Raw genomic sequence first — 18,189 nt, 5'->3', positions numbered from 1 at the left:
CTCAAACCGAAAGTAATTTCTGGAACTGCGTTCTTTTAATGTGAAATAGTTGTAATCTTTTAAGGTTACTAAATACTTTTAATGTTACTAAATCCAGACGTTACTTCCAGGCTTGTGGTAAGAAATATCCCCTCTGAATTGTCTTGAATGCAGCATCAAATTTATTTCACACACACACACGTGCATGAATACACACCCAAAAAAGCTCAAGAGCAACATCCTGGTTAAACAATGTAAAAAGAACGTAAAAAGCATGCTATAGAAAACTTTTTTTACAATTTTACTAATTGCCACACCAGTATATATGCTGTATATATTAGCTATTGAAGAAATTACCATATTTATCAAAATCACAATTATATACTTAACAATTTACTTACAATACACTTACAAAAAGTTACACATTACTTTTAAGGTAAAAATATGTTTCAAGGTATTATATCTAGGGTCTGCAGTACAAAAACTCTATTATCAAAATGCATTTGAAAGAATGAACAGTAGGACTATATCATATGGGCTTTGTCAAACTGCACATTGTTACAGGTGCTGAGATTGCAAAAGAGTGTGACAATAGCCGTCTCACATCGCCAATTTACATTGTGGCCATGTGTCAACTGAAAATATTATGGATTGATTTATAGAATGCAGTGTTATGAGATTTAATTTGTTAGATGAAAGGGTAATAGTCACATACTTCTCTTTCTATTGACCCAGATTAGAGAATCAAAGTATAAATGGTCATGAATTTTACAAAAAGTCACCAGGACATGTCATGGCATGAGAGGACATACACATGCAAGCAAATACTCACACAACACGGATTTGGTGTTTAAAAGTTAAATTTAACAAATTACAAATACATTGTTAGATCAGTGTAAATGGCACATATGTACAGGATTTTGTTGCATAGAAAATATAAAAATGTTATAGCTTTTTTGCACCTTTTGGTACACATTTACATTTACATTTAGTCATTTAGCAGACGCTTTTATCCAAAGCGACTTACAGATGAGGAAACATCTGTACTGGTACACAATTATATACCCAAAAATAGTTTTGGACATCTATAAAAAACTATTACAAAATATACACTTTCATTGGTATAGTTTAACATATTTACAGTTTATAAATACAAGACATGTATTAGAGGAGAAGTTCACCTTAAAAATGTTTTTTATGTCATTTCAAACCTGTATGACTTAATATCTTCTGCAGAACAGAAAAGAAGATATTTTGAAAAATGTTGGTAACAGAACAGCTATTCCCCCATTCACTTCTGTTGTAACCAGACTCTGCGGAAGAAAGAAAGTCATATAGGTTTGAAATGATAAGAGGGTGAGTACATGATGACAGAATTTTCATTTTGAAGGTGAACTACTAACATTGCAGCCTGTGCATCTATTGCTGCATTTCTTATACAAACTGATCTCATAAATGTGCTCAGAACATGCTTCCTCTGTTCAACAGCTTCAGCTTGGTCATAAAGACGAAGTAGACAAATGATCCAGTTACAAGAATGTTCTTGAGTATGTACAGTAACGGAGTAACATAACCGAAGATCACCACCAGGCATATGCGCACCACCAGGAAGGGCAAATCCTGAGAGAGAACGCTTATCGATGCCAACAAAGGACTGTTGGGAGTAATTACCACTCGCAGTATGGACAGATAAGCCAGTATGTATACTGGAAAAACCCATGCCGAGTAAAAGACTGAATAAGTCCCAGCCACCCTCACCAGTTCCACCGTGTCAAACCAGAACACAAAGCTGGCAACAAAAAGGTCATAACGGGGGTCACGGACCCAGATGAAGCGAAGAGGACCTGAGTGAGAGTAGGAGGAATAAAGATATGCAGCGCTGCTGTTGCGAGAAAGGCTGCGCACATCTGCATTCCCCCAACGACCTGAGAGGGACCCGTTCTGCACCGGTGACCTCACAGATGTGTCACTGTCCCCTCCATTAGCCTGCAGCTGTGCGGACACAGATGTCACCTGCTGCAGATGAGTGAGCACTGCGACTGGCATCTCAAAGTCTGACTCTAATGTATTGGCTTTTGAAAATAAACATAGTACACAACTTGAGATAGAACAGTAGATAGAAAATACATTTTATTTATCTTATTTATAGCCTGTTATCTCTTACCCTGTCCCGTCAGAGGAAGAGGGCGTATTCGCTCCAGTATGTCCACACAGATGAGGGAGAATAGGACCAGTGAGACAGGGAGCTCAGTGAAGCGGTCAAAATACGCACCTGCATCAACCTGAACCTGCACAACCATAAATAAGCCAGAAGCTTTCTGAGAGAACTAGTCCTCAAGAGAAAACACAGACGAAAGACTGAAAACAAATACAGTTAAGTCACTACTAAGTGTATCAACAGAAATAGTCATAGGACTGGCAATATATACACCAGCATGTGTAAAAGCCATCTTGGAATAGTGTCGATAATTTGTGCTAATCGTTGTTTTTTGCAGTAAATTCACTATTTAGGGCAGAAATGTTATTAAATGCTAAACATGACACGCTGTTTCCGTGTAGAGGAAAGCGCTGCCTGCTATCGGTAGTGATTCATTTATATGTTTTCTTGTGATAGTTCGACCAAAAATGAATATCACCCTCTTGTCATTTCAAACCTTTATGACTTTCTTTGTTCCACTGAACACAAAAGAAGATATTTTTAAGCAAATTTGTAGCTATAGCACTGGCCCCCATTCACTTTGTACGGACACAAAACCAATCCAAGTAAATGGGGTCCAGTTAAAAGCAAAATATCTTCTTTTGCATTCTGCGTAAGAAACTGTCATTTTAAATCATTGTACACATGTGATCATTAAAGTGTCTGTGGCATGAATAAATGCATAATGTGCTTAAAAAGATGCTGTATATACGAGAGAAACTGTGATTATCCAGCGGCACGTCTTTTAGCAGCAGAAGGATTAAAAACAGACTGGAAAAAAGTCAAGGATAACTGAATTTTGGGGCAAAATTTAAAATCACACCCCAGACAACAAAATAGGATAAAATATGCATTAAAGTCACTCTATTTAAAATATGTCAGTGCAAATTGTGTCAGTTGAAACAGCTTATACGTGCATTTTAGTCTGTGACTAGGCTTAAAGGTGTAGTTTACCAAAAATCATTAATTCGGTCTTCTTTTATTACCCCTCACGTTGTTCCAAGACTGCATACATTTTATTGTTCGGCTCAACACAAAAAAAGATATTTGGAAGGATGCGAGTAACCAGTTCTGGTACTCTATTGACTGCTATAGCAGGAATAAATCTTACCCACATTCTTTAAAATATCTTCTTTTGCGTAATACACAACACAACAAAGAAATGTATACAGGTTTGGAACAACTGAACGGCGAGGAAACGTTGATGTTTGGGTAGGTTATGGTGTTCCAAACAGGTCCACATCATTACTTTCAATGCATTTGATGTTATCAACATTTGATAACTTTAGCAGATGATGTACATCTCCATCTTACAGCCATCACTGTTTTAACGTGAGACGCAAAATGGCTGAATACACAACCACTGACATTCCACAGTCTATAATACACCATCTCTTTGGTTAATAGTAAATCTTCTGTTCTACAGCGAGTTACTGAGTACCCCAGACAAGATCTGTCTATGAAAACTTTCTGTTTCGTACATGAGCCCTCAGTTTTTATGATAGCCAGAGAGTGCCATAAAACATCTCGTACTCCTACATCATTGAGTCCAGCGTGGACCATAAAGGTCCTTCATAAGAGAAATTCAAGTGTGTGACTAAAGGGGATTTAATCAACCAATGACAGTGGTTTAGAAATGTAACTGCAATGCATTACCTTTGAGCTGGATATAATGATAGCAAAGCAAGGCAAAGTGCTAAGCAGCACATATGCAAGTGTAACAGGTCTCCTGTAGGAGAAATAAAGGAAATAAAGACATTGATAATGCATTAGAAACCGGTAAACATGCTTCAAGCATGAGAAGGGTTACAACATGAAACAGGATCATTGAAGAGTTACTTCCACCAAGCAGAAGGTCTGGTCCCCGTGGGACCTAGAAAGATGTCGTACTCACCAGTCAGTCACTTCTGAAAATCGTTGTCTCTTTAGGGTGGAGTACTTCAAAGGCACCCAGACAAACAGGGTTACAGATGCAACATAAGCCACAGAGGCCGCCACCACCAGCCAATACGCCGTTTCACTGGACTTAAGAAATCGAATGAGAGACGCAAAACGCTCCATCACTACAAACACAGGAACACAGAGACATGCGAACTGAAGAACCTCATATAGAATGAGTTTAACGGTCTTTCCAGAAGGCATCTTGATGGTGCGAGTCTTCAGTGAATCCTCCTTAAGAACACATCAAGTGCATGTCCCTCACGGTTGAATGCCTAAATGTCTGGACTCTGTCCGCTGGCACTGCTTACACTGCATTCCTACTAGTGTTCTTTTATTGTCACAGTAATGGAGCAGTCACGATTTTTTATGGCGTTATGGGAGGGAAAAGGCATTCCAGCAGAAAACTGAAATTATGGCTCCAACAAAATGCATCATTCTGTATTAGATTTTGTCCCTTTTTACTGAACTAAAAACTTTGTTTTTTGAAATGTGTAACTCTAATGACTTGTGTGTGGTGCAGCTCACCTAATGTCAACCCAATGTTACAATGTCATTCAAAACCTCTATATAACTCTTTCTTTTGTGGAACAGAAATGTCTCAGTGATTTTGTGTCCATACAATGGATGTCAATGGGTCCAATGTTGTTTGGGTACCAATATTCATGAAAATATCTTTTTTTGTTTTCTTCAGAAGTACGACATTCAGATTTTCAATAAATGATGCAAGAATATGCCGAGCTATTCCTTTAAAGACTATATTTACAGTATTGAGTTTGGCATTGGTAACTTAAAAATTACAACTTATTGTATTTCTAAGAGTCATTTTTGTGCATTGCGCTGAAAATATACTACTCTACCTGCAAGGAAACTTCTGGCTTAGTGGCTTTTATAAAATTCAGAAGTCAACCCCAAGCTACACTCAAAGCTGTATATTAAATTTAGCGACAACTAGTGGTGAGGTTGTGAATTGCAACCAATGGCTCACCCCACCTGTCCATTTGAAAGCACTACGGTGGCTGACACAGAACTGAGCTACTGTATAAACAACATGAAAAATATGATCCCATTAATGGGATTTTATCAACATTATATCAACCATATAATGTTACTAGCTTGCGCTCACACAGAAGGCACTCTGGCACTCACAGCGGGCTTTGTGAATCGGGTTAAGGTAATAAAACATAACGCTTCATTATGTAAGGTCTTCATAGACCTCTGAATACAATGTTTTGTGTATTATATTGCATTTCTCTTTATAGATACTCTTTTTACACAATGGACCTTCAACTAATAAGTAATCAATGTCCCTAAACTAAAGTTTATTTCCACAAAAAGTAGACACAATCATGAGACGTGCGCTGTACATTTGGCCTAGTTTTATTGTGAATACTAATAAGTAATAAGATGATTAAAATAGTACATACAAACAACAGGGTACACTTAACAGAACTGATACACCAAAAACAGTCATTTTCCCTGTGGATAAGGTTTAGGTAAGGATTATCATCTCCGTGTGCAAATAAGGTGTTACATTAGAACTGGCTCATGGTTCTCTATGAAAAGTGGACAACTACTCTGATAACACGGTAGCTACATAGAGACAGAAATGTGGGCTTACTAGTCCGAAAGAGTGTTGGCGTATGAGCCAGTCATTTTTTTCTTTAGTGTGGGCTCAGCCCTTGCCAGGACTTCAAAACATGAGGTCGGGTCAGTCGTTCAACACGCTACAGTGTGTTAGGGTCAGTGCTAACCCTAACTATACACGTAATCACTCATTCCTAGAGGACAATCTAAGAAATGTAATGTTGATAAAATCCAAGAGAGGTTGCATGAGCATTGCAAACACCTTAAGCAGTCATGGAAATAAAGAGAAATAATTAATGACATTCTAGTATTTTTTAGTAGACATGACATGAGAGCTGAACGGAAATTAAAAGTGCATGACGTGGGGCAATATTGCTACCCACCTTCCCATGTGCCCTTTCTACAGAACAAGCAGCTGCTTTGAACGTTACGTCCTAAAGACAGAAGTCAGTCTCATATATACACATCTGCACACAGGCAGAATATTACATCCTTCTTGTATTAATGTACTGTCCATTAAAACAACAATCAAAATATAAATAAAACACTAAAAACATTTCATCTTTTTAACACTGAGTAGTGAGCTTAAAGACATTGGGGTTATGGGCCACTGGCAAGTCTATGGCAGTGTTTCGCTACATGGTTCTGGAGGAGAGGTGGCATGACTTCTATGGGTCTAAGCTCTCTCGCAGACACACACACATTCACAGATTCAAACGATGATGAGACCTCTCCTACAGGACCTGCTGTGACAAACACTGAACTATCGGGACCTACACCGGTAAAGTATATACAACACAAACATGCAGTCTTGTGTTTTTCCTGTCAGAAACTTCCAGTCATTATTTACTGTAATGATATCGGCATGTGAGCTTTGCGTTCCTCGTCACCGTTTTTCCTCAGAAACCAAAAATATAAAGACACATCCAGAAGCTTGTTAAACTGCTTTCTGAGAACACTACCAGTTAGTAGTCAACATTTCATGATTTTGTGTTACTGGATGTGTTTGCAGTGTCCTAAAGAAAGAGAGAAGACGATCTAGAAGATATCTGTGTCTGTGTGTCTTTTGAAGATGAATGTTTTTTTATGACAGTATGCGTGCGTGTCTGTATGAAACCAGAAATCTCCAGTGTCTGTGGGTCCTATAAGAGAGCTTTTTCGGGGTAATGGGTCTGTTGGTTGTCTGTGGTAGGAGGAAGGCTCTGGCTGGAGGGCATGGTGTAGCTGGGGTTCTGGTTCATGCCAGCTGGAGTGCTGGCTGGGTTCTGGTAAGACTGGAGGTCAGCCGGGGGCATGCTGCAAGGATTGGGGCTGTACACTGCGGGTTGGCCCATGTACATATGGACATCACTGATGTAACAAAAATAACACGAAATTAGATATTTTACATTAAATAAAGTGAAACTAAGCAACTATTAAGCAAAGAAAGTGAGATTGAAGCAAACCATTAACAAAAAAAATCTGTGTGGGTACCTAGGAGGCTGCCCAGGCATTGGTGTTCCTGTTTGGTTCATTGCAGAGAGCTGCTCCATTGGAACATTGTATCCAGGTGCTCCATACTGCCCTGCTGTGGACTGGCCAGGGTACACCTGAAAAGACACACGTGCGTTATCCATCTCTGATATATTAAAGTCCCCATGAAATGGAAGTTGCGATTGACTGCAGCGTAGGGCGTTTGCCCTTTTTTGTTGCTCACGTCATGTGGTGAAAAGTTTTTGTTGAGAGGGGGAGAGGAGCTTAATGTTTTTGAATAAAGATTGCAAGTGCAAAAGAAAAAAAGTGTGCACGGATAAATCATTCATCGCTAAAACACTGTAAAACACTTCGAATTTTACCTTCGGATGTCATGGTGACTTTAAACAAACCTAAAAATAAATATATGTACCCATCGTGATGATCCAAAAATGTATTTTTTTATAAATAAAATGAATTCCATCATTATCTTAAAATCAAGAGTCTTATAAACAATTTATCTTTGCGGTGGCAGGTTCTCACCTGTTGGGAAGCATTGGGGGTCTGCTGCATGTAGTATTGCTGGCTCTGTAGTTTAGCATACATAGCATACACTGGGTCTTCATTCATTAGCTTAGCATAGAGGGACAGCCCTTCCATGACCTTCACGTTGAGCTCGGACATCTCGGAGTGTTTTCTGAAAACAAGCGGAACAGGATAATTATGTGATCTGTAAAAAACATGTGCATTTGTACGATTAGGGACTGGCTTTCTTTTTTGGATTTGAACGACATTTTGAATAAGAGCTGGAAATTTGAAATACGTGTCTATGTCCTCCAGCTTCTGATCAATGAGAGGACCCATCTGATTGCAGGCACCTAATTAGGGAAGAGAAACAAACTACAATCTTTCCACAAAACCAACTGCAGAACATTTACTAAACAGAGTGTCTCTGGACTCACCCTCCAACTGCAGCAGTTCACAGGTGTCTGACTGATCATCGGTTGCGTCTGCACTCTGAATCATCTGAAGAAGCTGGTCAATTTTCTCCTGCGGAACAAAGACATTGGATGCAGAATTACCGACCAGACTGCACAATACTTCAACGTGAGCTGCTACTACTAATTTTACCACAGTTCCCCGCTGAGAGCATCTGGGATATTGAATCACTGCAGTCAATCAAATAGTGTATTAGTGGCTCACTCAAACCACTATGCAATTTCACATAGACATTCGTGTCAGAAACGGATGAATACAGAGCCAACCTCACCTCATCGATGTAGACAGGCTCTGGCTCTGGTTCAATAGTCTCTACCTGGATGTCTTCACTGAACTGCACTGTCTTTTTCTCGGTTTTAACTGGGAACAGAAGAACACACAGAGGTGAGTGCCAGGTGTAGAGGAAGAAATTTAAGGTGGAACCTGCTTGGAGGCACAATAATATAACGCAATAGGTTTAAGATTGTATTTTTTTACTATTGTTACGATGATACTTTACGTTATATTATTATTTACAGTTATTTTAGTGAAAGGCATGTGTAGGAAGAGCCCAACAACAGAACCCAATGCCCACAGATATTTTTGGCATTCCTATTTTATATTCTAAGGGCAGTGTTTAATTCATTAATTAGACTATGGACGCCATAGTCCAATTTGTTCCGCCAGTTTCAAAACTAACCCAAAAAAGGTTTATAGGCCATTTCTCATAACAACATATTGTGTATCTGCTTCCCATATTGATTTATTCGTTGCGGCCAGACACACTATCAAAACTGGACACCATGAATAGATTATTCATGATTCCTATTTTTATTTTACAATTTAAAACGGCTTAATTCTTTGCTCAGCGCCTCTCTCTCACATGACAGTGAACAAATTAAAGGTGGCGGTGTTTTCAATAGGAGTTTCTTAGTGTACTTGCCTTTTCACATAAACGTCAACAGTCACAAACGTTATTGACGGAGAAAACAGCAAGTTTATCATGACTTAATGAAAGGCAAGTCAGTAGGCTACGTGTCTGTTTTCATTTCTACTTGTGCGTCATTGTCTGCGTCGACAGGCAGTGACCACTAGGCATAAGTGTCCACGCACGTGTTGCTTGTGTAACCAAGACAAGAGCCGACCTCCCTCAGGTCAAAAAACTCAATCACAGAGATTGCTCGAGAGGTTCGCGGAGTAGGGGAAGCGATACTGCATAGGCTTTGCGCCGAGTTGTCTCTGCTATACGCAATCTACAATAAAACTATCACTCAACAGAAGAAGAGCAACAGCAGTAAAGCATATGCGTTGCATGAGACAAACAAGTATATAGCCAAATTCCCACATCTGCTCTTCAACCTTAATGTATGGTGATTTGGTCAGACGATGTAGCGTTTATAAATCAGGATTTCAGCAGCAGTTAAAGTAACAGCTGATTAAACACGTGATGTTATTGGGTCATGTTTAGTCACTATTTTATACTCGTTTTATGTCTGAAACAGTATAGATAATATGTAAAAATAGCATTCAATTGTGTTAAAATACAATTTAATGTGATAGATACGACAGTACAAGTGATACTAGACCAAGTGATGACGTCACAAATATGCTAAGTAGTATCTCAAATTCCTGTGCGAAACACTGAAGGGGAGTGTTTGTGGTTGCATTAGAACAGTGATTTGCATAACAAAGACAAACTACTGGAAAATAATGTGAAACAGGACTGACAGACGGAAAACACAGGAAGTGACAGCTCTACTCACTCATCTCAGGCTCTGCTGTCAAATCTGCTGTCACAAAGTTCGATGGAAAAAGCCCAACACCCCGATACGTCTCGCCCTTCCACCAGTTAGGGTCACTGTGATAGAGAGCAGATCCGTCAGCCACTTCTCACTCATTACCAAGAAAACCAAACTCTTCAGCTGTGTTCAGAATCATTCGCTCAATCAGTGTTCATTAAATGATCGCCTTTACTCTGAAGCAGTAACCAAGTGCTTGTAACCAAGCAACTGAAAGAGCTGAATTAACAGTCATGATGTGGCTAACAAATGCAAAGATCGTAAAACAGCATTGTCATTGTGCATTTTAGATTTCAAACACAGTCTGAAAAGCTAATAAAAATGACAATCCAGAGACTCACCTGTCATCCAGGATGGTGATGATCTCGCCGGATTTAAAGGTGAGCTCGTTGTCCTCGGCCGCCTCGAAGTCATAGATGGCTCTGACCTTTCTGCCATCTGTCTTGTGAGAGGTGAGGAGAGCGCTGGTGCTCGGGTAGAGGCCAGACAGAGAGACCTGAGGCTGCCGCTGGTCCTTAAGAGACAGCTCGATCGCTGACAGAGAAACGGACACAAAAGCAGTGAGATAACACTTCTTTCTACAAGGCAATTTATTGAAATCCTCAGCATTATTACCTTTAGCAAGGTCCTCCTCCTCTTTCTTGTTTGTTGATGTTGCAGGATCTTTAGCTACTAACGCAGGACTGGCTTTTGCTTGTTCTGCTGCCTAAACAAACAACCAAACCTAGTCAAACATCTTATATATCTAGGAGATGTTTTCATAGTTCTTTTGTATCAATGTGTTATGTAATTTCAGTCTGACACAATGATGGTGAGACCAGATCTCTATGTGGGCCAAACAATCTGTTGTTGGACTGCTTTTTTTATTTTAAAAAATTACAGAAATCGGTTCTTCTGTGTTTTCGTTTTGTCATAATTTGTTAATGAATTAAGTTCTTTTCTTGCCAGTTTATTTCATGCTTTGGATTTTAGTTTTTCTCCATTGTCCAAAACGCTGCAGGTTCTTGATAACGTGATAATATGTGAATGCAGGTGCGGTTGTTGACCATTCGTTATGCTGCTGTTTGCATGTTAAAATAAATCTGTGAAACATTTTTTTAGTTTTAATGTGTCATAGACCCACATCAACTGTAGCTGCGTCTCATTTCGAAGTCTGCTTCTTTGAAATGAGACATAGAATGTATTTTTATTTCATTCCAATTTAATATTACAATCTTATCAGTTAACGGTTAATGTTCGGATAACGAGTGTCGGTTCTCAGTTAGGGAAATTAACCGAATTAACCACATTTAGTTTATGTTAAAACTTTGTATGTGTACAGTGTAAAAAGTATGTGTAAATGGGCCTTTAAACTGAAACTGTACATCTTACACACTTTAATTCTCTATATATGTGTAATAAGTAACCACAGTATTTCACAGAATCCGGACAGATTCTGATCCAGACTGATATTACACAACTGATAAAGCTGTACAGTAGGGAGCTGGACTGGCCCGCTAACCTGAGAGCCCACCGCTGGGAATAAAACGCCTTGTTCTCTGAGATTCTTGATCATGGCTGAGATGAGACTGAGCTGGGGGTCATTACGGAAATCCTCCGCCCATTCCACCATAAGAGCCTTCAGCTTTTCACATACCTTTGGGTGACCCTTAAGGACAGACACCTGAACATCAGTCTTGTGCTTGACACAACAATAAAGGTATCAACCGTGATTAATCGCATCCAGAATAAACGTTTGTGTTTACATAATTTATCTCTTTGTACAGTGCATAATAATTTTGTATTTATAAACCCATACACGTACACATGTATTTAGGAAACATTAGCATGTATATATTTATATTTAATTTAAATGATATATAAACATTAATAGATTTTTGTAAGGGTTTATGAATACAAACTTAACGTGCACAGTACACAGACATTCACAGGCAAACTGTATGTCTAATACAAAACAAAGTACATACCTTATTTAGCACGTTGCTAACTTCACTAGCAAATTCCCGGGAACAAACTTCTAAATGGAATATTTTCCCACAATTTGACACACAGGCACCAAGTAGCTATGTAAGAGAAACCAATAATCTACACATTAAGAACAGTTTCACACGAACAATCAAAGTTAATCAATGACCTCAGTTGTTTGCATGCGCGTGGATCATTCTCCCACCTCATTAACTAGAATGCTTTAAGATTCGATTGTCTTACCGTCAACGCTTGCATGGCGACATGGGGATCCTTGTGATTTACTCTCCTCATTATTGATCGCAAGCATTCTTTAGGCCTTCAGAAGACAATGAGCATAATGATGTTTCACATAAACCAATAAATCAAAGACATCTCATAAACATCCTGAAGGTTCTTGTTCACTAACCCAGTGCGAGAATGTCCGATCTTGTCACATATGTCCAGAATGAGGCCCCAGTCCTCAGCTGTGTTCATCTCACTTGTTGCTTTCTCTGCGGATAAATAATTTTTTACATGTTTTGTGTCATTTTGAAGAATTAAAGGCATTCAACATTTTTTATTTCATTTGAAGGGTCAATATCATTTATTCGGATCCTGATTGGTCAAGTTTGCTTTTGAGAATTTTACCTAGTGTCTACTGCGGCCACCTCAATTTGCTCATACTCTCCATTATTGCTATAGAACAAAGGCAAGCAGTAATTATTGTTAATGTCCGGGCTGTACCTCATCTTTTTTGCACATATCACTGGTCCTACAGATGTTTAAAGTTTTGTAGCAAAGGCCAAACAGTTGTAGCACAAGTATCAAACGTCTATTGTCATCATTAAACAAATATAAGTGCAGTTCATAACATGAATAGGCAGGTAACTGACAAATTACATTATTGTTACATATAGATAGATTAATTAGTGGCATTTACTTTTTTGTTTACCTTTTTTATTAGTTTTATTTTTTTGTTCTGTGTATTATTATTTTTTACTATACAATAAAGGTATGTCCACCTAAATCACTGTAGTATACTAAAGTGTTATTTAGTATAATAAACAGCAGTGAAATTCGTAGATACTTAAGGGCCTTTGAACAGTGTATACTACAGTTTAGCAGTTAACTACAAGGGTACTAGAATTTCCTTTAGAAAATACTACGGTATTTTTGCGTCGGAGTGTTGACGGGACTTTTATTTTGACGGGTCATCAGGAAGACGCTTGAGTTTTAGGGTGCTTGACTAAAGCTTCACTCAAACTGTAAAATGCTCGTAAAAAATAGACTCTCAGAGAAACTCTGGATATGAGGTTTGTGTGTTTATATCTTCATACAGTGCAGACAAAGACAAATCCTCGACCATTTCTTTTTTAGTATGTTAATCTGTGCACCTCATTCACTCAGACACATAGCCAGATGACATTAATGCAATATCCCTCTTTTGTATATATAGTGCTCTTCATATCAGCATGGCTGTGATTAGGCACGTGGCCATACTGTTAATGTATAAGATAACTATATACACGACTACAAGAGCGATATTGCATTTACACAACAGTTCAACGTCACACTTGTGTAGCTAAATTAGAAACAACATAGGAGTGTCTTTAAAACCAGAGGTTGGCCGATTCATCGGATTTGCTGATGAATCGGCACGATAACGATAACTATTGTTTATCAGCAAATATTCCGATGGATAGTTTTTCCCGGTTGCGTTTGTTGCAGACGCAACAGGGAAGGCAGGTAATTGCACAGCCCTACCTATCAAGTTTGTCCATTTCATAAGATAAATATTTAAAGCGACCGATTAGAGAATGTAATTTAGCCCATGCACCCGAGAGAAAAGTACAAACAATTAAGCTAATTTTTATCATCATTGAAATATATAATTTGTTATTTTGATAAGATTATCAATTTTGCTCTTAAGGCAGTATGAGAAATCACACGGCTCGGCAGCGTGTTTGTTTTGTTAAGCGCATTTATGCAATACTATTGTCGTACAGTATAAGGTTAGGGGGCGATATAAAGTGAGGCGCACCTGGCACGAACTGCGCATAGACACATATTCATAATACAACGCAAACTTTGGACAGTTATCAATTCAGGTGTGTGTCTTCTGTACAGCCAACCTTCAAAGTTATAATGTTAAACTTGATTGTTTTTTATTCTGATGTCATATTCAATAAAATAATATAAATATGTCTTCTTTATAACAACATGGGCTGCACGACACACATTTTCCTTACACATTTATAAAGTCAGGCGGGTCTTCACAAACTGCGTGTCCTCTTTATAGAGCGCCAGTTTGATCTGTACAGTGCGAGGTTTAATGCCGCTTTATAATCGTTCTACACAGCGCGGCACAGTCAAACAGACATAGCAAGCTGTATTTTTAGGAAAAGCTTATTCTTAAGGTAGACTTATTTTAAAAGTTTATAATAATTCATTATATTACTGTTTTTATTTGTATGACATCGTTTACCTGTAATATTTAACTCCTGGGGAGTTAAGGTCGCCATCATTTATGACTCCAGAAGTAGCAGACTGACTTGACATCATGCTCAGCAACTGTACTTTTTGCATAATTATATATATATATTTTTTTTTAAACCCTCTGGATTTTAAAGGAACATGGGAACTACTTTCTTCCACAATGAATTCCAGCCCAGCATAACAGTTAAACAAACCTCCGCTACTAATTCGAAACCGTCACTTCTTTTAAATGTGCGCTGTGCTGAGAGAGACTTTTAAAAGGCGACTCACGAGAATGTGTTATCCCTAGGGGTGTAACGGTTCAAATTACTCACGGTTCGGTTTGTGTCACGGCTTCAGGGTCACGGTTTCGGTTCGGTATGTGCTATGTTCAGAGAAAAGGGACTACTGACAAATAAAAACAAATAATCAAGCTACAACTAACAGCACCAATAAAACAACAGAGCAAAGCAGAACAAAATAAGATACTGTATATATATTGAGTAATGCCTCAGATTAAAGTAAGCATATATAACATAACATTGCATATGCACAAATCAAATAAAGATGAATCATATAATCAGAAGCTATTGAGTCACAAGCAGTGAGAGATTTCCTTGGCTTTAAACAGACAGCAGGAACATGCTGCTGTCGCATTAAGAGGAATGCAACAGATGCAGTACACTGATACTGTACACATGCGTTATTTTTCGTCTGTTTCGTCATAACCTACTATGTTTGTTAAGATACTCGACATTAGGGGCATGTTGACCTGCTTTGTGTGTGCATTTGTCTGTTTAAGCACAAGACTTCAAAGACAACTCAATATTTGTGCCATGTCTGAGACTCAGCTTTCCTTGTGCTCGCTTCAAGACCTTCTCACGGCGCGCAAGCGAGTTTTCTTGTGCATTAAATGTTCAAATTGGCAAGGCTTGAATGAGTTTAGTTTAAACAGCAACATGTGCTGTTCAGGTCTCACCTGCACTCGCACGCTCACAACACCCGGGTGATGAAAGCATTAATGACTGGTCATAAAACAGCAGCATATGTCAATCCTATTGAAATGAGTCTACGTTATTTGATTTCTTGTAGGTATTAAAAGGTGTATCCATCAACAAACATACAGTACATTAGCTGGACTTTGTCGGTCTGTTTTACGCATTGTTGTTTTTAACGAACCAAATGCATCGTCAGATTTATGATGAGCAGATTTATGGTCCAAGCGTGTGCCTCCCGAAACCGTTGACGGAGAACGGTGCTGTTCAATTTTTTACCGAGAACCGTTACACCCCTAGTTATGCTATTTCTATTATATTAAGCCTGTGATTGAAACCCTCGCTGTAATTTTTTAAACCATGAGCTTAGATTGCAGTGAATAAATAGCTAAGAGAAACTGACAACATTTAGTTTCTCTTAAAGGGGCATTATGGGATTTTTAGGAGGATTTGCTTGTTACAAACAGTCATTAAAGCGGTTAAACAGTCAGTTCCCGTGGTAATCATGGTGGATTATTGCCTGGTCTCAGCCAATCAGATTCGAGAACCAGAAAGAACTGTTGTATACAGTTAAATAACAGGTTTCCAAGTCCACATCTAGTTACACGGACTCAATATCGTCACACACAAACAAGCACAACCGCGACAATTCACACAAACACGCAGCTCTGTCTAATGCCCCCATTCATCTTCTTCTCAGGATGGACCGATATTTTTCGTAGCACTGTTATTATTATTATTTTTTCAAGTTTACTTCAAGTAAAATTCTCTCTCACTCGCCCGAACAAAACATTCACTTGTCCCAGACAAGCGTTAATGTCGAGCCCTGTAAATATGTATTACTTATGATATATTTCTTAAATATGTATGTATGTATGTATGTTTTTATAATATGTACAGTACACAGAAATATAATATGTAAACAGTAAAACAAATATTTATTCTGGATGTGATGAATCATTTGACAGCCCTAGTTAATATACATTTTTAATTTAATTGATATGCATATAAACATTTTACTGTATATTAATTGTATTAATTTAAGTTAACTGTTAAACAGTTATGAATTGTTTGCAGAGGTCTATGTGAAGTTAAGCTGGGCCACATAACGTTTGTTTATGTTGTTGTTGCAGCTGAAACGGTCTATAGAGAGCCACACATCAGACAACCATGAACAAATGATATCTGTCCATCATTTCTGAGTTTGCCCCTGCTGGATTTCAGACCTTCAATAATCTGACATAAACACGACTTTTAACTCCTAAAACCACTTAACCCTCCCATGCAGATGGTAATTCATTTAGACCCAATGTGCATGCATTTTATTTTACGAAGATAACGTAACGTTACTTTGAGGTGACATGCTACACAACACTATACTTTATAGCCAGAATGCTATTATTATTAAGATAAAGACGTCAGACATGTCATCAAAACACAGCAAAATATCAATTATCAGGCTCCTATAATAGGATTTGCAGCGTCACCGTATGAACCGTTAGCTCACGTAACGTTACGGAGTGAAAATGCTTCAGTTCGGGCTGAATTAAACCTTCAATCGTGTGAAGCGAAACGGACACCATTTGGTTTTGCTTTCATTGCACTGTCAATGCCTTACAAACACAAAAATTACAATTCCGTTCGCCAACACTTCACAGCTACAAACTTAGCTAGCACACAGGCTAATAACACACAAAGCTCACCAGCTGTGAACACTGTTGTCATTAACCCCTTTGAGTTAGCAGTTTTGCGACAAAATCACTGATGGAAAATGCACAGTCGCCTAAATAACATCAACCCGCACATATTAAACCACAAAAATAGAAAAGACTCAGAAAGCCGCTGGGTTGCTATGAACAACAATAGACAGCTGTACTAGCGTTAGCATGCCTGCTAACTGCATGACATATCAAACTTACCAACATCTTGATCAAAGGGATTAGACGCGAAGAGAGGCATGGCCGAGATATATACGCGACGCGATCTAAGCTCGTTCCTCTTCTTGTTCGTCTCCCTGTCAGCACTTGGTTAAAAGTGAATGAATAAACATAATAAAATATAAAGTACTCTCCGTGTTGATGATGGAAACCCCTCCTAACAGAGCAGGAGGACCAGTGTATTGTGGGTAATAGAGAGAGGTGTTGCTGGAGTAACCCCCATACTGAATATTGTCGAAACACACTTATGTGTCATTTCCAGATAAACATCAGATTGTTTTGCGCGAGATAAAATGGTGATTTATATTATTATGAAATCATATGACTTTATCACATGTCAGACTCGTGTGACATGAGGTGATGGTGGCAACACATGACAGTTGAACCTGTCTGTAGGCTTGGTGACAAAAACTCAATTTGTGATTTTTGTTTAAACACGTAAAAATAACAAAACATTGTATTGGCCAGCAAATACTGTAGTTAATACATTGATAACATTGACGGAGCTTCGTTAGCCTGCATGAAACCAAGTCATCTAAGAGCAATGTCAATGACTGACAGCATGACAACACACATGACAACTTATTTTGAACCTTTTCCTAAATACATGTGCAAATATTACTGGTGTGCTGCTTTAAAGTGAATATGAACGTGCTTTCTTTGCAGTCTGAAAAAATACAGAGCATATTTTCTGTTATCTTCAACCGTTTCTCCAGTTTTCATTTTCTGCAAAATTATGATTTGAAATTTGGAAAAAAAATCTTGTTAGTAGATCACATAAAGAAACAAAAATGGAAATTGTACCTACCTATTAATGGTAAATTAATAAACAAAAACAATTTTGAAATGGTGTCTTAATTCTTTCTGCAGATTTATTTGAGTGTTTTCAGCTTTGAAGAATTAAG

At 38.3% G+C, this 18,189-nt stretch overlaps 2 protein-coding genes across 3 annotated transcripts; both read right to left on the bottom strand.

Moving 5' to 3' along the window:
* Nucleotides 1-1,440: 1,440 nt before the first annotated feature.
* On the bottom strand, nucleotides 1,441-4,318 carry tmem236 (transmembrane protein 236; the record flags this gene model as incomplete). Its single annotated transcript, XM_079451543.1, has 4 exons — nucleotides 1,441-2,051; nucleotides 2,144-2,267; nucleotides 3,833-3,905; nucleotides 4,071-4,318. The coding sequence occupies 4 exons, from the start codon at nucleotides 4,316-4,318 to the stop codon at nucleotides 1,441-1,443; spliced, it is 1,056 nt and encodes a 351-aa protein (XP_079307669.1).
* Nucleotides 4,319-5,472: 1,154 nt separating this feature from the next.
* On the bottom strand, nucleotides 5,473-17,559 carry stam (signal transducing adaptor molecule (SH3 domain and ITAM motif) 1). 2 transcript variants are annotated; one of them, XM_079452409.1, is made up of 14 exons: nucleotides 17,267-17,559; nucleotides 12,305-12,389; nucleotides 12,139-12,214; nucleotides 11,898-11,993; nucleotides 11,432-11,578; nucleotides 10,546-10,636; nucleotides 10,272-10,464; nucleotides 9,895-9,989; nucleotides 8,424-8,512; nucleotides 8,116-8,203; nucleotides 7,977-8,031; nucleotides 7,697-7,850; nucleotides 7,175-7,290; nucleotides 5,473-7,051 (listed from the first exon to the last, which is right to left on the bottom strand). In XM_079452409.1, the coding sequence occupies exons 1-14, from the start codon at nucleotides 17,304-17,306 to the stop codon at nucleotides 6,844-6,846; spliced, it is 1,533 nt and encodes a 510-aa protein (XP_079308535.1). In that variant the 5' UTR covers nucleotides 17,307-17,559; the 3' UTR covers nucleotides 5,473-6,843. The 2 variants fall into 2 exon arrangements, with proteins under 2 accessions (XP_079308535.1, XP_079308534.1); XM_079452408.1 differs by having other exon boundaries at nucleotides 5,479-7,051; nucleotides 7,697-8,031; nucleotides 17,267-17,470.
* Between the last annotated feature and the right edge of the window lie 630 nt (nucleotides 17,560-18,189).

This window comes from Barbatula barbatula (genome assembly GCF_947034865.1).
Source record: "Barbatula barbatula genome assembly, chromosome: 3".
Taxonomy (NCBI): domain Eukaryota; kingdom Metazoa; phylum Chordata; class Actinopteri; order Cypriniformes; family Nemacheilidae; genus Barbatula; species Barbatula barbatula.
This window is presented reverse-complemented; position numbering and strand designations above follow the sequence as displayed.

Excerpts from the sequence above, each read along its gene's own strand:
- stam (XM_079452408.1), bottom strand. The coding sequence starts at position 17,306 with ATGCCTCTCTTCGCGTCTAATCCCTTTGATCAAGATGTTG. Across the intron at positions 11,579-11,897 it reads TTAGCAACGTGCTAAATAAG|GGTCACCCAAAGGTATGTGA; the intron begins GTATGTACTTTG and ends TCTGTCCTTAAG. Across the intron at positions 8,204-8,423 it reads AGCCTGTCTACATCGATGAG|GAGAAAATTGACCAGCTTCT; the intron begins GTGAGGTTGGCT and ends TTTGTTCCGCAG.